This window comes from Thrips palmi, unplaced genomic scaffold (genome assembly GCF_012932325.1).
Source record: "Thrips palmi isolate BJ-2018 unplaced genomic scaffold, TpBJ-2018v1 HiC_scaffold_3, whole genome shotgun sequence".
NCBI classification, from domain to species: domain Eukaryota; kingdom Metazoa; phylum Arthropoda; class Insecta; order Thysanoptera; family Thripidae; genus Thrips; species Thrips palmi.
In genome coordinates, this window is record NW_023144630.1 from 6,143,955 (window position 1) to 6,168,727 (window position 24,773).

Genomic DNA, 24,773 nt, shown 5'->3' on the forward strand with positions numbered 1-24,773 from the left:
TGCATTTCCCTGGGATTCCTAAAGCATATACAGCCTGAGATCCTGCATTTCCCTGGGATTCCTAAAGCATATACAGCCTGAGATCCTGCATTTCCCTGGGATTCCTAAAGCATATACAGCCTGAGATCCTGCATTTCCCTGGGATTCCTAAAGCATATACAGCCTGAGATCCTGCATTTCCCTGGGATTCCTAAAGCATATACAGCCTGAGATCCTGCATTTCCCTGGGATTCCTAAAGCATATACAGCCTGAGATCCTGCATTTCCCTGGGATTCCTAAAGCATATACAGCCTGAGATCCTGCATTTCCCTGGGATTCCTAAAGCATATACAGCCTGAGATCCTGCATTTCCCTGGGATTCCTAAAGCATACACGGCCTGAGATCCTTTCGAGTTGATCCGGCCTGAAATCCTTGGTCCCTGCTAACGAGCCCGTCTGGCTTGCTTGCCTGCAGCGTGCCTGCGGCCCCCGCGGCCGGCCTGTACTTGGCGCACTACGCCGTGACCGTGAACCTGGTGCGCGTGGCTGCGTGGCGTAACGCCATCCGGTCTGCGCGCCGTGGCGCTCGCCGTGAGAGGCAAGCCAAGTGTTCTAACTCGCTTTTGTTTTGTGTCTGTTCCAGGTAAGAGGTCTTCCCTCGACGGTTCGCGAGGAGTGGGGCGAAACGCTGGCACCGGCGGTGCTGTGCGGATAAGTCCACTGTCTTTTCAGAAACTGAACCAACTGTGTACCTTGCAACGGTTAGCCTTCGTGATTCGGAAGAGTTGAGTCGATTCGGTAGGATCCCTTCGCAAAAATATTGACCGCGTCACAGTGGGCCAGAAGACCAGTGCCAGCGGCCGATACTCAAGACACGTTTTGAGCCCCAGAGTCGTTCAATGGAACTCGGACAGAATATGTGACCCCACCAATGGATTCCTCGTTCGGAGAGCAATCCATTGGTAGGGTCACACGTTCGGTTCGAGTGCCGTTTAGCGACTCTGGAGCTCAAAACGCGTTCGGGATTGTGACCGCCTCCACCGGTCTTCTGGCCCACTGTGCACTGCAAGGCTTTGGAGTGTAGGTTGGCCGGCCGGCTCGTTGCGTAGGGCCACTTTCTCGTCCTTTGCCTTGAGACAAACATTACGTGGCGGTAAACGGGAACACGGGAAAGTGAGGAAGAGGCTACCCGCTCAAAAAGGCGAGGTGCAGCGTGCTGGGGCGGGTGGCACTCGCAGTGCCCCAGAGTCACTACATCACACTCGAACCGAACGTGTGACCCCACCAATGGATTCCTCGTTCGGAGAGCAATCCATCGGTGGGGTCGCACGTTCGGTTCGAGTCCCATTTAGCGACTCTAGAGCTCACAACGCGTCTAGAATTTTGGCCGCCTCCACCGGTCTTCTGGCGGGAGTGGACCTTCCTGTATTTCCCGGTGGTCCCGCCTCGACACGTGTCTTCTTTTTAACCTTGGCCCGCTGCGGGCAGGCTGGGAGGGCCCCTTCCCCCTCCCCTTCCTCCTAGCCCAGCAATGGGGCAGAACTAGACAAACGGGTCAGCTGGGAGCAAAGCGAGCGAAGGGGTCCGCTGCGTGATTACACAGTCCCGCAAATCAGATCGCCGCCTTTTTATCCATTTTTATTTAGTTTTGTTGTACATTTGCCTGAGGCTTATCTCTTTCTTGCCGGACTGCTTTGATTCCTTTACTTTTTTTTTTGTACCGCAAAATTGATTGTTTCGTTCTGTAGACCAAACACTGTATCTCACTGTTTGAATGAGTAGCCATGGCCACCAAAACTTAGAGCTGTTGCCTGTTTTTGACAGTGCAATGGAACTTTTTTTTTAAAGCACCGCTTTGGGGTCGTTTCAAACTATTGCGACACGGTATTGCGACTGGACTGGCTTTAAACTCCTCAAGCGTGGACGCCTCGTTCCGCCGGGAAGCCTCTGCTTTGCCTCGGGGCGTTCGACTCTGAAGGACGGTTCTCAGGAGCGCACAGTGGGCCAGAAGACCGGTGGAGGCGGCCAAAACCCTAGACGCGTTTCAAGCTCCAGAGTCGCTAAGCAGGGCTCGAACCGAACGTGTGACCCCACCATGCTCGTTCGGAGAGCAATCCATTGGTGGGGTCACACGTTCGGTTCGAGTCCCATTCAGCGACCAGCGAGGACGATTTGCACGACAAAGTGGTCCGCTCTGGGCAAATGCATCTGCCGCGACGGTCTCTAGACGCGTTTTGAGCTCTAGAGTCGCTGAACAGGACTCGAACCGAACGTGTGACCCCACCATTGGATTCCCCGTTCGGACAGCAATCCATCGGTGGGCTCACCACTGACAAATCGCCAAGTCAGTGACGCGCTGGGAGTGCGCGGGTTTGTATTTTGATCGAGCTGCTGTGGATCACCATCATGGACCAACCAAATTAATCGCCTCAGGGACGACCGCAGCACATGGTGGAGGCGATAAAAGATTACTCCGAGAGAACTTTTTTTTTGCGAGTGTGGTGGGCGTCTTATCTGGGATTCACGGAAGAGGCAGGATGGGGCCGGGTCGGGCCGAGTCGGAGGCAGCGGACAGGTGGTTTGTGCGGCCACTGTGCGACCGGTGGCGGCCGGGGGCCCTGGGGGCGTCGACCTCCAGCCCGGGCAGGCTGGGCAGGCAGGCCGCGGCGTGGACGTCAGGCGTGTGGACCCCACAGTGGACCCCACAGATGGCAGTCGCCTCGGTGACGGATGGAAATCTGTGTGACGGCGGCCGCGGTGGGGGCGGCTGGGGCGCAGCGGCGTCCGGTGGTGGGCATCACAGCGGTCGCGGGGGGCCTCCTGGGGCAGCCACCTCTCTCTCTCTCTCTCTCTCTCTCTCTCTCTCTCTCCCTCCCTCTCTCTCTCTCTCTCTCTCTCCCTCCCCCTCTCCCTCTCTCTCTCCCCCTCTCTCTCTCTCTCTCTCTCTCTCTCTCTCTCTCTCCCTCTCTCTCCCTCTCTCTCCAACGGGGGTGCGACCCCCACCTGGCCCGCGCGCCATCTGGACCACCTGGCCGCCCGATCTGATTCGGAGGGCCTTTCCAAAGCGCACCTTGCTTCCTGTCTCTCCCCTTTACAGTGGTGTAGGGGAGAGGGAGGGTCGTACACTGTAAGTGCGCGGTTCGGGCCAGTTGCTTCGAGTTTGGGATTTGATTTGGTCGTAGCCGTCGGATGGACACACACACACACCGCCGGGGCTATCGGCGTGCTGGAGGTCCAGCCCGCAATCAGCGACATGATTGGTCGAGCGTGCTTTCCTCGCTGTTGTTGTTCTTGTGTGTGTGTGTGTGTGTGTGTGTGTGTGTCCGACGGCTACGCGTGCGTGTGTGTTTTTGCGTGGAAGAGCCAACGGGTTTCATTCCCGATGACGTCACTCGAGTTGTTATCCGACACCGCTTCTAAGAACAGTAGTTGCCCTCCTCCGGTTATTTTCGTGCGTACTGTGTAGAGTAAATGCTGTTATCAAGGCGGGAACTTTTTACATTCGGCGATTTTTGGGGGGCATTTGGACGTGCTGCGGATTTTGGAGCACATGGCGTGCACCGCTGCATCATGGCAGCGCGTCGCCTACTCGTGTCGCTGCGCTATGGCTTGCTGCCATTTTGAAGCCCAACGTTCGAGAGCCACGCCACCGTTAAAAAAAAGGACGTCAAAAAAAACCGCGGCCTGCCCGTTTGAAACAAACTAAATTTTGTTTTCCATGTTACACATTTCCGAAACGGCCCCAAAATGGCACATTTTTGGTGAAATCCGGCTGCCGCCGTTGAAACATTACATCAAATTTATGAAACGCTTGCAGACGATTCAATATCCTGCATAAAGAAGACAGATACAGTGCGAAATTTTGCACATTTAGCTTTTTTTTGTGTGTAGTTACTACCATAACGGCACGTGAATCTCGATTGGGAATGCTCGTTGTTGTGACGGCTGGCAATCGCCGCGTGCGTGCAATCCAACTATCCATCTATCTATAGACAGGCAAATGGCGCGGCCGTTTTTAGCCGCTGGATTTGAATTTCCGGTTTTGGCACGGATTGCCACGTGAGGCCGTTTGCGGCCTTCCTTATCAGTGCGTCTGTCTGTCTGTCTGTCTGTCTGTCTGTCTGTCTGTCTGTCTGTCTGACCGTCCGTAAGGCGGACACGGCTGCATTTCCGGTTTCAACCGGTTTCGGCCCACTCTCTGTTTGCACCAAATTTTGCGACCGGTGGCGGCGGCCAAAAATCCCTGACGCGTTTTGAGCTCTAGAGTTGCTAAATGGGACTCGAAGCGAACGTGTGACCCCACCAATGGATTGCTCTCAGAACGAGGAATCCATTGGTGGGGTCACACGTTCCGTTCGAGTCTCATTTAGCGACTCTGGAGCGCAAAACGCGTCTAGAGTTTTGGCTAACTGTGTGACGCCGCTTGTGAATTCAGCCCCGCCTTTTAGCATTCACGCGTCATGGTGGGCTCATTTCGAACAGAGCTTTCCGTCGTGTCTCTCTGTCGCACTCACGCGGTGAAGTGCGAGAGAGACGGATCGACCCTAGCACTACTGCATTTGGAACCAGACGAGAGATGTGCCGTACAGATAGGCAGCGGCTTACAGGCCTAACGGCGTGGGGTGGCCCCAAGCTCGGCCCCAAGGCGGTTTCGAACCCGGGCTCTCATTCCTATTTTTCCGTTTTCTGTCCCGGACATGGGAGCGTTGTCGTTTGGACCTCGTAGAAGAGTCGTAAAGGCAGCGTTCTGATCGATTTTGACGCCCGCAATGTCGCACTTTCTAAGATATGTAATTTGGGAATCATCTTGGGGCCCGAAAATCGGTATCTGTCGGAAACTCGTACAAAACGTAGGCCAAAAGCATGACTGGAGATTTCGGAATTTTTCAAACATCTTTTCCAGGAATTTTCAAGACTTTTTTCTTTGAACTATTTTAATTCAAGTTCATTTTTTCGTTTTTTTTTGTGTTTTTTGCGAGTGGTTTTTGGAGCTGACCATAACGAATCCGCCTTTCCCTTTCGTTACTGGGTGCCAACATGGCGACCACTGGCGTTCCGTTCCGTGTGCAAATCGGTGCCCGGCCGGCCGAACGTCCGAACGGGACCGAATCCGTGTCCTTGGCAACCCAGCGGCCCAGCACGGCGGGCCGGTCGGCCGACCGGAGCGGACACCAGCAAAATAATGAAAGGAAGAGAAGGAACAAAAAAAAACAGTCGTTATTGCACGGTCGTTACCGTGTCGTTTTACTTGTGCCTCGCTGTGCTCGCCCGGGGCGCTGGCGTCGGGCTGGGCCCCCTGGAGTTTCCTGGAGGACGTCGGATGGAACCTCCAGACTTCCAGGGTCCCGGACAGGCTTGAAAGCATTCAGTCCAGCCTCCAGGCGTCCGCAGGCCAGCCTCCAGGCGTCCGCAGGCCAGCCTCCAGGCGTCCGCAGGCCAGCCTCCAGGCGTCCGCAGGCCAGCCTCCAGGCGTCCGCAGGCCAGCCTCCAGGCGTCCGCAGGCCAGCCTCCAGGCGTCCGCAGGCCAGCCTCCAGGCGTCCGCAGGCCAGCCTCCAGGCGTCCGCAGGCCAGCCTCCAGGCGTCCGCAGGCCAGCCTCCAGGCGTCCGCAGGCCAGCCTCCAGGCCCGACAACTCAAGTTCCGCGCCAAGGTCACCGCCGCCGTCGAAATGGGCGAGCGATTCGACACTCGACTGGAAGTAAATGGAGCCGAGCCGAACCAACGGAACCGCCGCCCAAGAAGACCTGTTTCGGGGGACTTACCTCAAACATTCTTTGAGTCTGTTCGATTTTTGAGACCCGTTTGAGGTCTGGAGCTGCGGCCTGCTGGCGCGCCAAATTCGAACAGCGGGACGCTTTAACGACACCGCCGCGCGACAGGTCACTAATGACGCGGCCATGAGGAAGCGGCGTGAGGCAGGGCCGCCGTGGGCCGCCATGGGCCGCCCACCAAGGCCACCCTGATTGATGACTGTAATGCACCTCACAGTGGGCCAGAAGACCGGCGCCGGCGGCCAAAACTCCAGACGCGTTTTGAGCTCCTGAGTTGCTGGACAGGACTCGAACCGAACGTGTGACCCCACCAATGGATTCCTCGTTCGGAGAGCAATCCATTGGTGGGGTCACACGTTCCGTGCGAGGCCCATTTAGCGACTCTGGAGCTCAAACAAAACACGTCCGGAGTTTGAAAACTTTAGTCCATGACTATGCAGTGTAGTGAGGAGGCGCCAAAATGCAGTCCATACACTGCAGGTGTTCCCCTGCAAAGGCCGAAAGAGAGAGAGAGAGAGGGAGAGGCCGGATGCTTGTTTCTCAGAGTGCACTTCACCTGCAATCAAGGGATTTTATTTTCCTTCCTTTTTTAAAAAGACGCTGTTCCTCATGGCGTCCGTCCGCTGCGGCTGTAAAAAGACACACACACAACACACACACACACACACACGAAATGCCAAGTGCGGCAGGCCATTTTAGTGCGACCGCACGCGCCCGTAAACGAAAAGCAAAGGCCGAGCTTGATTCAATTAGCTCGTTGTAAAACCCGCCATACGGCACGCCAATTTCTATTCCTGGCCTGTGGGCTCGCACACGTGTGTGGGCGTGAGACAGACGGACAGAGAACAGACAGAGTGACACACAGAGTGACAGACGGACAGGCAGACAGTCACACAGACAGACCAGACAGACAGAGAGACAGACACAGAGACAGACAGAGACAGACACGGAGACAGACACAGAGACAGACACAGAGACGCAGACAGAGACAGACAGACACAGAGACAGACAGGCAGACAGACAGACAGACAGACAGACAGCCTCACGGAGACAGACTGGTTGGTACGTAACGCTTCCTCCACGTGCCGCGCGCGGTCCGCGATCCGCGCGGTGTGCAGTTAGGATGCTATTCGCGTGCTTGGCGTGCGCGGGCTGTGTGACTGTGTGACTCTGTGACTGTGCGCGCGGCTCGCCTGCCGGGCCTCGCCTGCCGCCATTCCCGTTTTCGATGAAATTGCCGAGAGTGCTTTTTCGGGACGCCCATGCCGTGCCGTGCCGTGCCGTGCCGTGCCGTGCCGTGAAGTGGCGCGGAGAAGCGCCGCGCCAGCCGCCACGTGCCGGCCGAGCCCATGACAGGTGTCACGCTGGACTGGACACACACACACACACACACACACACACACACACACACACAACACACACACACATCGGTCCAGCCTTTGGTTTATGGCTTTTGTACAGACGGCGACCACACGGTCCATCCTCGGACTGCAAAATTTCGACCAGTGGGCCAGAAGACCGGTGGAGGCGGTCGAAATTCCGGACGCGTTTCGAGCTCCAGAGTCGCTGAATGGGACTCGAACCGGACGTGTGACCCCACCAATGGATTGCTGTTCGAACGAGGAATCCATTGGTGGGGTCACACGTTCGGTTCGAGTCCTGTCTAGCGACGCTGGAGCTCAAAACGCGTCCGGGATTTGACCGCCTCCACCGGTCTTCTGGCCCACTGTGCGACTCTGCACTACTCGGGTACCACTGCGGTACTACTACTGTTTTTGTTGCGTAGGGGGAATCCTTTGTTCCTCCGCTCCTCTCCGCGGCGCGGCTCGGCGGCTCCGCGCGACGGACGGACTGACTGACTCACCGTGTTGTGGCGCCGTCGCGTCTGCTGCTCGTATCGCGAGCTGACGGCCCGACGCCGAGCTGAGCTGAGCTGACTCGTCGTCCGTCTTCCAGGGTCGCTTACATGCCAAATCACAGCGACCAATCGATTCGGCAGCTGATCGCCATTAGCGTGATCGGGTTATGCGTAACTCCGCGTGCTCGCTGTGTGAGTGTGAGTGTGCGTGTGCGCGCGCGCGTGTGTGTGTGTGTATGTATGTGTGTGTGTGTGTTGGCTGAGCGAGGCGCCGCGTGGTGGCCGCGCCGCTGTGCGCCCGCCAAGGCCAAGACCATCCGTCTCGCGGTGTGGCGGGGCGGGGCGGGGCGGGGAGGGGCGTGGCGGGGCGTCAATCGTGACTGCTCGGAATATTTTTCTTTTGCCGTCCGCCGACCGCGAATAATGACATTGCAATTGGGGGGCCGTTTGAAGAAGTGGCGTCGCGGTGTGCGGGCGTTGTCTGCCAGCCTGTCTGTCTGTCTGTCTGTCTGTCTGTCCGTCTGTCTGTCCGTCTGTCTGCCTGTCGTAAAGGGTGCAGGCGATCGAATCTACTCGACGCGTGGACCGGAAAGATGGATGCGCTGGTCTCAAAAATTCCCCCCCCCCTTTTTTTTCCTCCTAACGCGCCCAGCCGCCTCCTTTGATGTGGGCATTATGGCAGGGACGCGTTTAACGGCTTTTAATGTCCGTGGGGCCCGAAGGGGGCCCACCCGGACCATCCGGGGCCCAGTCCAGTCCAGCCCAGCCCAGACAGCCAAGTCGGGCCTAGCCTAGAGCCAGGCTCAGGCACGGCCCAACGACCGAAATTACTATCCCGTGCGGTTCGGATCGTCATCAATATGAAATATTGCATCCACACACACACACATACACACAGAGAGGCACCGCTAGCGGGGTGCATGCCTGGGACGCCTGCAGTGGTGTGGTGCACTGGCCCACAAGGTCGGAAACAAGAGCAAAATCTCGTCATGATTTTCTGATTTACGGTGGTGCGGCTTTTCGGGATTGGTGAGGGACTGGGCTGAGCCAAGGGCTGAGCAGGTGTCCACTGGACGAGTATGCAGTCCCAGCTGCCCCGCCAAAATCACGGTAGAAAAGGACGAGTATCGGAGGTGGAAAAAGAGGGGAAAAAGGGATAAAAATGTGGACATGGACACCGAGCCGGTCGGCAGGCGGCCTGCAGTGTGCCTGCAGGCAGGACGACTCGTCCTTGCAGAAGCCCTGCCAAGGCATGCCTCGCCTCGTTACGGCCGAGTATCGAGAATTACGATCCGGTTGCACGGCGCTGCTTCGTTTTTTTTTTTTTTTTGTTGTTTTTTTTTTTACTTTTTGTAGGATTATTTTCACGTGTAAAACATGCGCCCCGCTTGTCACCCAGCAAGTCGGAAGGAACACCGGACGCGTTTTGAGCTGCAGAGTCGCTAAATGGGACTCGAACCGAACGTGTGACCCCACCAATGGATTGCTCTGCGAACGAGGAACCCATTGGTGGGGTCACACGTTCGGTTCGAGTCCCATTTAGCGACTCTGGAGCTCCAAAACGCGTTCGGGATTTTGGCCCCGGTCTTCTGGCCCACTGTGCGCCGCAGTGTCCAGCCGCACCTGGAGATTAAAAATCTGCCGAAAAAAGAAAGGAATTAGGGGGCACTTTGCCAACAGGTGCCCCTAAATTGGCGCACTTGGGCCCTTTCTTCGCTTCGCGCGTGGCCTGAGAGAGGCCTGCCGAACTGAGAGTGTGCCGAGCAGGTGCGCAGCAAACAAGTTGACTTTTCATTTTGTACTTTTTACCTTTTTAAACTTCAAAAGTTATGTGCTTTTGCCCTTTTTCTTGGTCCTCCGGTGTTCACCTCCACCACACTGTGAAGATTTCGGTTGTCTTGATGACAAAGTGGTGGCTCAGTTTGACATGTGCTCCCTTAGGATTCAAAAGTCATCCCCTATTTTGTCACAAAGTGACTACAGATTTTTACAGTGGCCTTGCCCAGATTCTCGCCGCAGAAGGGCCCGGTGGCCGTGGCCACTCCGAGCCATCTCACTCTTCCGGTGATCTGGCAAAAATAAATCCGCGAGCGAGACCGCTTCCTTATCTTTGTCGCAGTCGGAGCTGCCCACTGACTCACTCACCTAATGGCTTTTCGCGAAGGTCCGCTTTCCGCGTCGCAGTCATGGGTTCAAATACCAGCTCGTTACATTTTTCGCACAGTGGGCCAGAAGACCGGTGGAGGCGGCCAAAACTCCAGACGCGTTTTGAGCTCCAGAGTCGCTAAACAGGACTCGAACCGACCTTGTGACCCCACCAATGGATTCCTCGTTCGAAGAGCAATCCATTGGTGGGGTCACACGTTCTGTTCGAGTCCCATTTAGCGACTCTGGAGCTCAAAACGCGTCCGTGATTTTGGCCGCCTCCACCGGTCTTCTGGCGCACTGTGCCCTTGCGCGCCCTTGGAGACCCGCCACCTGCCGTGATTCAAGGGCTGGCAAGACAATGCCGGGGGAAGAAAGTGCTTGTATCACGCACCTGTCGGCCCGCTCACCTGCCTGCCCGCCGTCATTCGCAAAGGGCCCTATCTCCGCCCTTGCGTGCCCCCCTCCCCCTCCACAAATTATTTGCCAGTGAGGAAAAGAGTACAACCCTCCTTTTGAATGAAATCTGGCGTCGGGCTATCCGAACAAAGGCACCGCGCAACCACAAAGAACACGACACGCAAAAAAAAATGAGTCGGGCGGGGTTTTGATCCCGCGACCCGCGGATCCGATGCCTGCGACGGAACACTTGCGCTACGGATTCGTCCCGCCGGTGACGCCCCCGCACCGCGGTTTGCCAGCCAGGACCAGGGGCGCAGCGGGCGCAGCGGAGGAGCGCCGCCTCGCGAGGGTCACCTTGGAGAAGGCGGTGGGAGGAGCGGCACCGCCAGCCAGACTGAGAGGCGTTCTCGTCGCTCTGTCTCTCTCGCACCCGCAGGGAGCGTCCCGTGAGTGCGAGAGAGACAGAGCCACGGCGCAGCGGCCCGCAAGATAATACGATTCAAGATGGCGGTGCGCGGCCGTCTGCCTTCGAGGGGCGCTTGTTGTCCTTGTTTTCCTTGTGTTGTTGTTGCTGCTGCACTGCTGGTGGACCGAAAGAGTCCGCCGCTACGAGACTGCACTCGGCTGCAGTGCTAAGGCCCGGCCGGCACGACTAGCGTGTATGTCCGTACGTACTCGTCGGGCTCCCTCGGGTACACTGGCCGAAATGAGGATTGTTTTGACTTTGCTGCCACAGTGGCCAATGTGGTGGTGCATTGTGTGTGCCCTTTAGTAGATATGTTGTCGAATCTTTTTCGTACGTATGCAGAAAATTTGCACCATTTTATGTTGGTTCGGCCTTTCACTGAAAAGGACTCGAACCGGGCGTGTGACCCCACCAATGGATTCCTCGCTCGTAGAGCAATCCATTGGTGGGGTCACACGTTCGGTTCGAGTCCCATTCAGCGACTCTGGAGCTCAAAACGCGTCCGGGATTTTGGCCGCCTCCACCGGTCTTCTGGCCCACTGTGCGACTCGGTTGGACCGGCGAAGCGGGCAGGTGTGGGTACCTCATCGGGTACCTCACCGGGTACCTGTACAGTCCGCCAATGTCCCGGTGCGAGCTGCTTCTCGGAACTGCTCTAGCGAGCGCGACGGCGGCGACGGGCCGGGGGCTAGCCGGGGGCTGGCCACTCAACCGCAGTGTTCTCTAGTGCCCCTCCCTCCCCTTCCCCCTTCCCCTAATCACCAAATCTCCCTCCCGCTCCGAGCCTCGCCGCCTCGCCGCCACGGCCGCCACGGCCGCCACACCGCAGCGCCAAGTTCAAGGTGACCGTTGCAGCATGAGAGTAGGACCTTTTCTGGCTGGAGTGGCAACTGGGCCTGCCTGGCTGAAGCTCACTGCGTCGGTACTAGAGTCCTACAGGTATAGGACTCTGGTCGGGATTTGACATGGCGGCCACTACGCGTCTCTGCTAACGGTGAAGCGGCCTATTCCTTCAAATTAATAAACTCTAAGTGAATTTGGCGTGCATCCCGCTCGAATTCCTGGTAATGTAAGTATTGGAGAAATCGTTTCTGGTAAAACCGACCTTGAATATATTGAGTGTGGGTATATTCATCGACAGAAATGCTGCATCGTACAGGCCAATGATAGCTCATAAAGAGCCATTTTTTCTTAATGTTTAAACAAAACGTGAATTTGTCTTTCATCCCGCACAAAATCCTGGTAGTAAAAGTTCTGGAGGATCAGTCTCAGTATAAATTAACCTCAAATATAATGTGTGTGATCGAATTTATCCACAAAAGTTCTGCAACTTTGAGGCTGTGAGCCTAGGCACTGTATATTAAATGGAATTAATTGTTTTCCTGGCTGTGATTTCTGGAACTGTGCAGCTTTCCTGTTGTAATGAACCTTTATGCCCCACTTCAGTAACCTCTCAAACCTCAGTTGTCATTAGTTGTGACAATGTACACACAAGAAGTGAGCCTGCACAGGGGTCCCTTAACCCCTGTTTGTTTGTTTACACGTCCTGGCGCGCAGGACGCGCGCACCCCCGCCCTTCCCCACCCAGCCCCCATACCCCCGGGCCGTTCGGCCGTCGCGCAGAAGGCAGTGGCCCAGTACCTACGCAGTGAGCTTCAGGCCGGAGCGAACGGTCGCCATTCCAGTAGGGCCCTATTCCATGGTTGCAGCCGCACCTGGGCGTCTCGTCTCGGGCCGTCTCGGCGCACAGTGGGCCAGAAGACCGGTGGAGGCGGCTCAAACTCCAGACGCGTGCAGAGCTCCAGAGTCGCTAAATGGGACTCGAACCGAACGTGTGACCCCACCAATGGATTGCTCTCCGAACGAGGAATCCATTGGTGGGGTCACACGTTCGGTTCGAGTCCCATTTAGCGACTCTGGAGCTCAAAACGCGTCTAGAATTTTGGCCGTCGACGTTGGTCTCCCTCGCACCTTCACGGGGCGCCACGCGAGTGAATGAGAGAGAGAGAGAGAGAGAGAGAGAGAGAGAGAGAGAGAGAGAGAGAGAGAGAGAGAGAGAGAGAAAATTGTTGAGATGAAATCTCGGGGAACACAGCCGGGGGCGTGGTCGACATTGCCGCCTTTTCATAGATTTACATGCCGCGGCCTTCCGCTGTCCGTTTCGGTGATGACCGATGATGACTATCGATTCGCATTGGGATTCGCGGCGCCGCGGTGTCCTCCTCGCAGCCCTCGTAGACGGACGGACGGACGGACGGACGGACAGACAGACAGACAGACAGACAGACAGGCAGACAGACAGACAGACAGACAGACAGACAGACAGACAGACAGACAGAGCAGAGACGGCGACGCGTGGGCGGGAGGCGGGAGGCTCATGGGAGACTTGGACGCGGGGTGGGACGGCAGGGCGGCAAAAATACACCGATGAGTACGTTGGTCTCTGTCGCACCTCTGGGGCTCCTTCGTACGGATGCGAGAGAGACAGAGCGACAAACCGACCCTCTGGATCGCTCGGCAGGAGCGGGCGTTGTTTTCCGACGGCGTAAAGGTCCTTGCTCTCTAGACGCCCGGAATGCACTTTGAGCCCCAACATCTCTAACGGTGTTTGTCTTCCCCTCCTCACTGTGTCCACTCTCAGCAGTAATGTACACCGGAGATTCGGGGAGGGGATCAGAATGGAGGGGATCAGGGTTGGATCAGAATGGAGAGGATCAGGGTTGGATCAGAATGAAGAGGATCGGAGCTTGATCCGAAAAAGAGGGGGGTCTCTTCTATCTTGCGGCCTATCGGCCGACCCCCGCGGGGCCCCTACAGTGGCGGGGCGGGGCGCGCAGTCCAGTCACGTGGCCATTGAGTTGTTGACACTCCGCTTGCCAAAAAGTTATTTCCGGAAGCCCATCACGGTACTATCGTGCCAACGGGACTCTGCTAGCATGCCTGTCTGTCGGTGGGTGGTCGGTCTGTCTGTCTGCAAAAAAGTGAAAACCATTACGAAATCACCATCTCATTTGCAAACTGTTGCATTTTCAGCCGACAAAAACAAACTTTTGGGGAACAAAGAAAGAAAAGGGGGGCGAGCAGGATGTATGCATGAAGTGTCGCGTCACGTCGTTTTTTTTTTCTGTTTTTTTTTCTGTTTTCCGGTCGTTTTGTTTTGTTATTCGTATCGATTTGCGGCAGTGTGCATGGCGGTGTGCACCGTTAGCCCGTTCGGCGCGCCGCGACGTAGCAGCGTGGCACAGCGCGGCAGCAGTACGTCTCTCTCTCTCTCTCTCTCTCTCTCTCTCTCTCTCTCTCTCTCTCTCTCTCTCTCTCTCTCTCTCTCTCTCTCTTTCTCTCTCTCACCGTGTGTCCCGTGCCGGTCCCGTGTGTGCAGAGCACAGAGCGCGGTTCTTGGAACCCGTTCCTCCTTCTCTCTCGCTCTCCCGCATGGCTGCATTTTCCATTGCAAAGTCTCACACAGACACTCACACAAGCACTCACACGGGCGTGCTTCGGGGTTTTCCGCTCGCGGACTAGCAGTGGTGTAGTGGACAGGTGCCTTCCGCAAAGTGTTTGGGGTTTGGGCGGGACCTCTAAGTCGTGTTGTCGCTCTGTCTCTCTCGCACTCATTGACAGCAGACAGAGAGACAGACAGACAGAAGAGACAGACTGACAGACAGGTACAGAGACAGAGAGAGAGAGAGAGAGAGAGAGAGAGAGAGAGAGAGAGAGAGAGAGAGAGAGAGAGAGAGAGAGACGCTGGCGCCGCGCCGTTCACGTTCAAGTCCGCGTGCGGCGCAAGCGGCCGCAAGTTCACGTTCAAGACCAAGGAGCGCACCGCGCAGCACCGCGCGTTCCACGTGACGACACCATTGTCCGCGGCCAAAGGCGCACAGTGGGCCAGAAGGCCGGTGGAGGCGGCCAAAACTCTAGACGGGTTTTGGGCCCCAGAGTCGCTGAATGGGACTCGAACCGAACGTGTGACCCCACCAATGGATTGCTCTCCGAACGAGGAATCCATTGGTGGGGTCACACGCTCGGTTCGAGTCCCATTTGGAGCTCAAAACGCGTCTAGAGTTTTGGCCGCCTCCACCGGTCTTCCGGCCCACTGTGCGGCGCCAAAGGCACAAAAGGCCGGGGCGCGACGTGACGGCGCGCCAAATACGCCGCCAGCAGACCGATTCGCTCTGTCTCTCTCGCACCCATAGGAACGCCCCGTGAGCGCGAGAGAGACAGGGCGACGAAAACGTCTCTCGGAATGAGTGTGCAGAGCCAAGCCCGCCGCCAAGCAGCCACGCACTGTACACCGGAAAAAGAAGGAGGCTCACGGAGTTTCTGAGAGCACTGGCATCATTTTGACGGAATGCTCGCAACACGTTCCGAACGTGAATCCGTGTTCTTTGTCGTCGTTTTTCGGACAGTGCACTGGCGGAAGGATGACTCGCCGAAGGGAATGCCCAGTGACGGTGTCGGGCTGCTGGGTGCGGAGGCGTCCTAAGTGGCACACACACACACACACAGACAGACAGACAGACAGACAGACAGACAGACGCAAGTCTTCCTACATGCGCACACCTACACCCCTGGCGGGGTACAAAACCATCCTCGGCAAAGTTGGGTCCCGAGGCGCGAAACAGGAGTGCGTGGGAAAGGCGGCCCCCAGGTGGACTGCGCCACTGCATGTGCTTCCGATTCACCAATATAGTGTAGTGGTGTAAAATAAAAAAAGTGCATTTTTAAAAAAAAAATGAAAGAATGATGCAGACGGTCCCCGCTGCTCTTGAATACGTCTGTAGGATTATCACCTTGTGTCGCTCTCTATCTGTATTATCTCTCTCGCTCTCGCTGCGACCGCACGCCTGCACGCAAATTCGCACCGAAAGGCAGCAGCAACAACAACAACAACAACAACAACAACAACATGAAGGGGACAAAAGGAATGTGCGGGTGGGTTTGTCCGCGTTTGTCCCTCCTGACGGCCCCTTCCCATTTTCGACAGAGTACAGTGGGCCCTTGCCTGGCCTCACAGGCCTGGCCTATCCGACGGGCGGGCCGACGGGACAGTGAACCTTGCCCCGTCCATCCCAGAAAGACTTCTCAGGAATTCCCGGTTACAGGCCTTACAGGCTTACAGTGTGGCGAGAGGCGGCAACGCTGCGTCCTCGCGCCTTTGCCCGCCGCACAGTGGGCCAGAAGACGGGTGGAGGCGGCCAAAATCTCCGACGCGTTTTGTGCTTCAAAGTTGCTAAATGGGGCTCGAACCGAACGTGTGACCCCACCAATGGATTGCTCTCCGAACGAGGATTCCACTGGTGGGGTCACCCGTTCGGTTCGAGTCCCATTTAGCGACTCTGGAGCTCAGAACGCGTCTAGAGTTTTGGCCACCGGCAACCAATTCGAGGATGCAGTGCAGCAGATGCAGGTGCAGTGGAGGGCGTACCGCCAGGCGTTCCGAGGCGTTCCCCCACCCCGCCTTCCTCACCACAGTGTGCAGCACATCGGCATCCCTTTGGCTGGGCCGAGGGCCGACACTCCGACGCACGGTTGGCAAGAAAATGAAGCTGCACCGGTCCTTTCCACCCACCTGTGCCCTCCCCCCCCCCTCCTCGTTCCCAGGGGTCTCCCAAAAGGGCTTTGCCCTCCGACCCCTGCACCCCATCCCACCCCCACCCCCACCGCAATCCGTGCGAAGATGCTACCGACCCTCCCTCGCCTGCCATCATTTACCTTTTTGCAACACCTCCTATTTCTGTGTGCATTCCCTCCCGCCCGCCTACCTGGCCAGGCCACTGGCAAGACCTGGCGGCTGCAGCGCGCTGCTCACTGCGGGCACACTGCGGGCGGCCACCCTTTCGGGGCAGATGTTGCACCCTTTTTTTTTTTGCTCCCCATCTTCAATTTTGGAGGCAAAAAAAATTGAGTTCGGAGGGGAAAAAAGAGGTTGCTTCCGCTCACGGCCTTGCACCTTTCTGTTCTGCAAATAAATGATTCCTCCCGGATCGCGCGCGAAGATGGGAGCGCCGCCCGTCACCTAAACAAATGAGGACGATTGAAAGAGGAAATGAAACTTAGTGAAAAACAGTGTGAACCCCACCCCCACCACGGCACGGAGGGCCAGAAGACCTGTGCTAGACGCGTTTTGAGCTCCATATTCGCTAAATGGGACTCGAACCGAACCTGTGGCCCCACCTATGGACTGCTCTCCGAACGAGGAATCCATTGGTGGGGTCACACGTTCGGTTCGAGTCCCATTTAGCGACTCTGGAGCTCAAAACGCGCCCGGGATTTCGAACGCCTCCACCGGTCTTCTGGCCCACTGTGCGTTCGAGCCCCATTCGGAACGCCGGCACGGGAAGTGGCGCCGGAACAGCGGCACACCGGAAGGCGGATTTGGAGCGCGGTCTGCTGGCACTGTACACTGGGAGTCGTTCTCGTCGCTCTGTCTCTCTCGCACTCATGGGGCCTCCCGTATAGGTGCGAGGGAGACAGAGCGATCAGTCTGGTGGCGTTGCCTGGCGTTGCCATGGCGACAGGCGCACCGCGACCCGCACGGCCCGCATAATCGCGCGGCATGCATCGCGGTCGCGCGGTCGCCATGGTTACCGATGCGTGGCAACGGTTGCTGTTGTTGATGTTGTTGTTGGTCCAGAGGGTCTTCCGGGGTGATGCCAACGGGCCTGTTGCTCTTTGTTGCTGTTGTTTTTCGAGAACGGAGGGACTTCCCCTTGCGGTGGTCGGGTGTCCGCTGTAGGACTCTAGCGACCGCTGGCCCACAGTGGGCCCAAAACTCTAGACGCGTTTTGAGCTGCAGAGTCGCTAAACAGACCTCGAACCGAACGTGTGACCCCACCAATGGATTCCTCGTTCGGAGGGCAATTCGTTGGTGGGGTCACACGTTCGGTTCGAGTCACTTAGCAACTCTAGAGCTCAAAACGCGTCTAGAGTTTTGACCGCCTCCACCCGTCTTCTGGCCCACTGTGTGGCCCCGCCCACCGCGGCGTCTCGTTCGCTCTGCTCGTCTCGCCCCTTCCGCCGCTGGCGGGATTCGAACCCGCCCCCGTACCCTCATTTTCCGAAATGGCCGTGGCGTGCCGCGCCCCCCGTCACTCGGCGGGTCGCGTGGGCGTCGCGAAGCCGCGCGGGCCGGCCGGTCATTCGGGGCGAAGCGGGGCGCAGCGAGTGGGACGGATCGGATCGGCCCAGATCCGTCACCGCGACCCGTCGCGTCGCACATCCGTCAGTGGGCCAGCAGACCGGCGGCAGCGGCCAAAACTCAAGACGCGTTTTGAGCTCCAGAGCCGCTAAATGGGACTCGAACAGAACGTGTGACCCCACCACTGGATTGCTCTCCGAACGAGGAATCCATTGGTGGGGTCACATAGTCGGTTCGAGTGGTTCGAGTCCTAGCGCCCGAAAGGCATCTGCCGCCTCCACCGGTCTTCTGGCCCACTGTGCGTCGCAGGAGTGCCCGGAATAAACGTCGCTGTGAGCGTGAACTAACGTCCCCCTTTGCTTCTGTGTTGCAGGACGCCGCGAAGATGGCTCCCGTCGCTGGTTCGGCTCGTCGCCGCCGCCGCGGTCCTCCAGCCCGTCGCCGCCGCGGAGGTTCACGTCGTCCATCCTGGGCGGCGACGTGCCGTACGGCGCGAGCAGCGCGAGGCACGTCCTCACGCGGGCGGAGCGCAAGGAGTACCCGCCCGAAGTGACGTCGGCGACGTCGGCCCCCGCCAGGGTGTCCGTCATCCAGCGGACGCCGGCACCCAAAGCCGACGACCCCCAGGCGTCGCCGGCCACGCCCGAGTCCAGCACGGACGCGGCCGCCGCGCCACGGACGCGCTCCCCTGACTGCGACCGCGCGACGCCGTCCAAGCCCGCCACGCCGTCGCTGGCGCCGTCCCCGGCAGCGCCGCCCAGCCGCATCCCGCCCACCCCCAGCCCGCCGCCGCCCCCGGGCCCCGCCCCCGCCAGCGTGGTGCTGCTGCCCGAGCAGGACGCCCCCATCGACTACCACGTGCCGAAGAAGCGGTGCGAGGAGCGGCTGGAGCGGGAGAGGCGGCGCCACTGCTCGGCCAGGATCTCCAACGCCATCACCCGCGGCCCGGGCCCGCCGGTCAAGGTGGGCCCGCCACACCCCGGCCACCCCGGCCACCCTCACGGCCCGCTGGGGCTGCTGGCGCCCATGGCGGGGCTGGCCGGCCTCAGCCTGCAGGGCCTGCAGGGGCTGCCCCCGCTGCTGCTGGCGGCCCGGCACCCCGCCATCCTCCAGGCCGCTGCCGGCCACGGCCATGGACGCTCGGCGGCGGGCGGCGGCAGCGGCACTTCCGGCGGCTCCAGCGGCAGCGGTTCCGGAAGCGGTTCGCACGGCTCCTTCAACGGCGGTGCCGGCGGCGCGGGCCTCGGCGGCGGCTCCGGCGGCGGCGCCCTCGGCTCCGGCGGCGGCTCCGGAGGCGGCTCCATGAACCCCGGCGGCGGCGCGGGCGGCGGCAGGAGTAACTACGGCCCCAGCTCGCCGCCCACCGGCTGCCTGCCGCCCTTCTACGAGACCCTCAAGGGCGGCGGCATGTCTTCGCTCTCATCCCTCTCCGCCTTCGGCGGCCACCCCTACGGCGGCGGCGTCGGCGCCGGCTACACCATGCTGCCCTCGTCGCACTCCCTGGACTGCGGGACGGACACGGGGCAAGGCCAGGGCCAGGGCGGGGGCGGCATGGGGGGCTACATGGACGGACCGCTGCCCAAGCAGTACTCGCTGCTGCAGAACGTGTGCGCGTCCTACGGCCTCACCGTCAAGGAGGAGGACGACTTCTCCAGCTTCGACATGCTCACCTCCGGCAAGATCGGCGGCCTCCCCCAGGTAAGACCGCCGCGGCCGCCCGGAGGGGCAGTCCCGGTGCACAGTGGTGGAGGCGGCCAAAACTCTAGACGCGTTTTGAGATCAGAGTCGCTAAACAGGACTCGGACCGAGCGTTTGACCCCACCAATGGATTGCTCTCCGAACGAGGAATCCATTGGTGGGGTCACACGTTCGGTTCGAGTCCCATTTAGCGACTCTGGAGCTCCAAACGCGTCCGGGATTTCGGCCGCCCCCACCGGTCTTCTGGCAAATCCACCGTGCGGTGCAGCCCGTGGCGCCGGATGTCGGGGCGACGGGACTGGCGGACGCGTTGAAATATTCAATGGTCGCTGACGGGGACCTCTCTAACCTTGACCCCTGCTTGCAGATCTCCACCCTGACGGGCGGCTTCGTGTCGTCGCAGAGCAACAACTACGACGTCAACGACCAGATGATGGTGGACCTGTCGGGCGGCTCCGTGGTGGACTTGACGGCCACGCTCACCTTCTCGTCGGCGGCGGAGCACAGTGCGCTGCTCGAGTCGCTGAGCGACGCGGCGGACTTGTTCATGACGCGGATGCCCCACGACGACGACCTGGAGGCGCCGGGCACGGTGAGCAGCAGCAGTAGCGGTAGCAACGCCCAGACCGCCGACCTGCTGCACGGGTCGCCGCAGTCCAGCGAGTCCCTGGCGGGCTCCGTGGACCCGTTCCCCGAGCCCGCGCCCTACCCGCGGCCCTACGACACCCCCGTCAACGGCAACGTGAACGGCAACGTGAACGGCAACGGCGTGGGCAGCCAGTACAAGCCCAGCCCGTCCGCCAGCACCACCAGCCCCACCTCCTCCAACGCCTTCATGGGCCACGACGGCTACCAGCTGCACAAGCAGGAGCCCGGCTACCACCTGCACAAGCAGGAGGCCGGCGACCAGCCGCAGCTGCAGCAGCTGCAGGTGCAGGTACACTTGCAGAACCCCAGCAGCAGCAACAACAACAAGTGCTCGCTGCTGTCGCCCGGGCTGTCGTTCGACCTGGACTCGCCCACCACCATGTCGCTGCCCTCGCCCGCGTCCTGCGGCGTGGACGACAACGGCCTGGGGGACTCGGCCGCCTCCATGTCGCCCGGCGGCTCCGTGGCCTCGGGCCGCAGGGACTCGTCGCACAACGACCAGGACATGCTGCCCTCGCTGCAGGTCCGCGTCAACGTCATCCAGCAGCGGGTGAGTGGGGAAGGGACTCGGGTCGCTCAGCTCCAGCGAGTCGCGAAACAGGGCTCGAACCGAACGTGTGACCCCACCAATGGATTCCACGTTCGGGGCGCAATCCAAGGGTGGGGTCACACTTTCGGTTCGAGTCCCATTGAGCGAGTCTGGAGCTCAAAACGCGTCTTGACTTTTGGCTGCCTCCACCGGTCTTCTGGCCCACTGTGGGGAGGCTCGGTTCACATGCTAATGGTCGTGTGTTCTCTTTTCAGCTTGGCCTTCCTGGAGATGTTGCCTTGGAGTTCGTCAACGGCGGGCACGGCATCAAGAACCCCCTGGCCTCCCACGAGGTGCTGCCAGGGCCTCCCAGGCCGGCGGCTCGCCCCGCCCCTGAAGAGCCTGCACCAGTTGATGAAGTAAGTGAACCATTTTAAATCCTGTTCTTAATTTCAATTTTGGTGCTTTTATTTCGAGTTACAACAAAGCTTGGGTTCAATTTTCTGAAATAGAAGTTAGTTTGAATTCTACTGGGGTAGTCATTCAATTTCTCTGCCCAGTCGCTTTTTTTACATCTCGTAACAATATATTAATTCTGTAGGTGGCACCTCGTTTCCAGCAGAATGGGAAGCCGACACGCTTCTCATGTCACCTGTGCACCAAGAGCTTCTCCCTGCAGCGACTCCTCAACCGACATATGAAATGCCACAGTGACGTCAAACGTTACCTCTGTACATTCTGTGGAAAGGGCTTCAATGATACTTTTGACCTCAAGAGACACACCAGGACACACACAGGTAAGGCTGTACCTCATTGGTGCTTTAATTTGAGTGGTTTTCATTGAGTTGTGATTTTTACTTGACCCTCATTTTAAAATCTTTTTTCAGGTGTTCGTCCCTACAAATGTAATCTCTGTGAGAAGTCCTTCACCCAGCGCTGCTCTTTGGAATCACACTGTCTGAAAGTTCACGGTGTGCAGCACCAGTATGCTTACAAGGAAAGGCGTACAAAGGTGAAATATTTTAATACAAACTTAATTTAAACAATTCAATGACTTTATTGGAAATCAAACTAAGCCTGAGGTGTCATTTTTTTTCCAGATGTACGTGTGTGAAGAGTGTGGCCACACGACAAATGAACCAGAGGTCCACTACCTGCACTTAAAAGATAATCACCCGTATAGTCCAGCACTCCTTAAGTTCTACGATAAGCGGCATTTCAAGTTTACCAACTCAAATTTTGCTAACATGCTTCTACAAGTGCGTACATAAAATTTTATTTGCAACTAAGACCAGCCGTAACATGTATGTCAATGCCTTATGTCATCTGTTTACTCATTTCCAGCCGTCACAGTGAACACCTGGAAAGGTGTGGTCTGGAAATAGTGATGAAACAGATGTTCCTTACATCCATATTGACTGAACGACTTACCTGTAGGGATCTGCAATGAACAATTCAGTTTTATCCTTAGATATTTATATCCGTCCAAGATGAAACCCCCCAATGGCAACTCCTCTTGACAGTGGAGTTCTATGATGTCCCTCTCTTATATATGAACCAAAAAGTATATATTTGAGTAAAATTTTGAGTCAATTTACCTAATTTTGTTTTAAGGATAAGGTCTATTTTTATTGCTACTATTATTTTGTCTGGTATTATAGATATAATAATATTATTTTTTGTTGAGGAAGTTGATATGATTGTTTGCTAAATGTTTTGTGGAAATTCTCCTAAGATTTTTTTATGGTGAGCCACTGTGCTTTTGTGACAAAGTTAAGGCAATTGGCAAGCATCGTCATTCTATTTTAAGGGATGTTAAAAATTAATGAAGCAAATTGGTTGTGTTTTGAGAGTATATTTTGTTATTGGGACAGATAGTGTTTGGGACAGGCTAATAATGAAAAGTGTTATGTACATTTCTTCGCTGTGTATAGTGTTATTTAAAGCATTTTTTTTTTCTGCTGTTAAGGGCCTGTCCCTCTCTCTAACATAATAATTTTGGTCATGTGAAAATATGTGAAATCGAACAAAATGCATTTTCCAAATAATACATAATAATATCATTGTAATGTCTGTTGTTAACAGAAGTGTTTTAAAACAGTAGGTACCTGTGATATATTAATTTTAATGATATAAGTACAATAATGAATAAGATCAAGTTGTAGCACATAAGCATTTTTCATTATTTTAATTATAGAACAATAAAGTTTACATAGAATGAAAATCATTTATTGTAATTAATACTGATGCAAAAGGTTTGTGTACAGTGTCCGGGCTTGGTGGGAATTTTTCTTAATGCGTAAATTCTCCCGCGGCATTTAGTTATTTCTGTTGTTTACGGGTCTGTCAGAATCTTCTCCACGTAAGGATTATGTGCTTTCTTGCACACTTGTGCTTTGTAACTGCAAGTTGTGCAAAGTCCCTGCCACATACACTTTTTCATCTTTGGGAAAGCTCTTAATCTAGAAATTTAAGTCTCTCATGTTCCATTGACAAATGCTAAGGTCAGAGCTAGTTCAGGACGTAGCTCACCAAGTTTTGGAAAATAATGTAGGGTGATTGGTGGCTTGAGGACTCAAGGGTACTTTACGTGAGCTCTTTCTGAGCCAGCTCTCATATTTGGTCTCTGGAACATTTTATCAGAATCTTCAATGACATATCAGATGCTTGAGGTGTCTGACATGAAGCAAGAACTTGGGATATCTGTTGTTTATTATTCCATTACAGTATTGTGTTGTGCTTTCCTGTTAGCTTTTCCGGTTAGATTAAAAATATATATTAACAACCAACTTGAGCAGAAAGATAGTGATACATCGAATTTCGATTCTTGAACAGTTTTCTAAAACGCTGATAGGAGCCTACAACTTCTACTGATGTTGTGTAGAACTCTCTGGACTGGAGCCTAATCATTCTCCATGCTGGGTCTTTGCTGCTTTCTCCTTTTATGAAGATCTTCTCATTCTTTGATGTATTAATATTTATTAAGAATGTTTGGAAACTGAATTGTTACTTATTATGTACAGATAGATCTGAACTTAAATTATTTGAAGCACTAGCTATGGTACAGTTTGTATATTGTCAAATTTTATATCCTTGTGCTGTTTGCTAATGGTATAGGCATTTTGGAAAAATTCTTGGCTGTTTGGTGAAAGTTGTCATTGCAACTGTGTATAAAGAGCATTCACATTTGTGCAACCTGTAAACTTCCTCCCTGTGTAGCTTCTTTTTCACATCAGGTCAAGCAGTGTTATTTGTTTGTTGTTGTAATCTCAAATCTAAAACGGATTTTCATTCACAGGGTAAAATATTGTTCAGTCTTTGGCAACTAGTGCAATAATTTGATTGTGGCAAAACATCACTTTAAATCCTGCTTCTCAACTGACTTTTTTAATTCTATAATAAATGTTGATTATTTACTTATTAATTTTCAGCCAATTGCAGGAAGTACGACAAACACATGTCTTGTGATATTCATTTATCTGCAATATTTGTTAAAACTATCAATAATTAAGTGATGACCGCTTTCTAGATATTCCACGATTGAAGCACTGTTGCTAGGCTTAAGTTATTCTCTGTACTTCTTTGTATATAATTATACCCTGTTAAGAAAGACTCTCAATGTTTCTTTTTTAATAAAGTTTTATCAGAAAAACGGTTAATTTCTTTTTGAAACCTATTCCCTTGCATTAATAGAGATTTGTGAATGGAAAGAGGTAAGATGTTACCTTGAGAATTGATTGGGAAAATGGGATGGCTTCCTTACTACCGTATTACTTGGCGAGAGTAGTTTTTAATTCACGAAAAGAAGTCAGGAACAGGAGTCGGTTAGCGCTTTTCTCGGAGGATAACATTTCAAGTTTCATCGCCGACTGTCAAAAGTTCTTTTCAAATACTCGCGGGGAAGCGCACCCGTTTGCCACGCAGGGTACAAAACACTCCGCGGTCAAAAATGAGTGCATCGTACTCACTACGTCGTCTCAATACTTTCAAAATCGATACTTGGAGATAGTCACTTGTAAAGGATTATATTTGTCACATTCATTTAAAGGATCCTTGGATCGTTTAATTGTTTTACGTGTATTCAGTCATTTGTCAGTGTGGCCCTCCCGAATAAACAAAAGCGAAGCTTGGCGGGTGT

General features: G+C 55.6%; 1 protein-coding gene across 2 annotated transcripts; it reads left to right on the forward strand.

Moving 5' to 3' along the window:
* The first annotated feature begins 19,062 nt into the window (after positions 1-19,062).
* On the forward strand, positions 19,063-24,287 carry LOC117648542 (transcription factor hamlet). 2 transcript variants are annotated; one of them, XM_034391058.1, is made up of 7 exons: positions 19,063-19,458; positions 19,826-20,656; positions 20,911-21,054; positions 21,237-21,432; positions 21,523-21,647; positions 21,736-21,894; positions 21,980-24,287. In XM_034391058.1, exons 1-7 carry the CDS (start codon positions 19,063-19,065, stop codon positions 21,989-21,991), a joined length of 1,863 nt encoding a protein of 620 aa, XP_034246949.1. In that variant the 3' UTR covers positions 21,992-24,287. The 2 variants fall into 2 exon arrangements, with proteins under 2 accessions (XP_034246949.1, XP_034246950.1); XM_034391059.1 differs by having other exon boundaries at positions 21,255-21,432.
* The last annotated feature ends 486 nt before the right edge of the window (positions 24,288-24,773 follow it).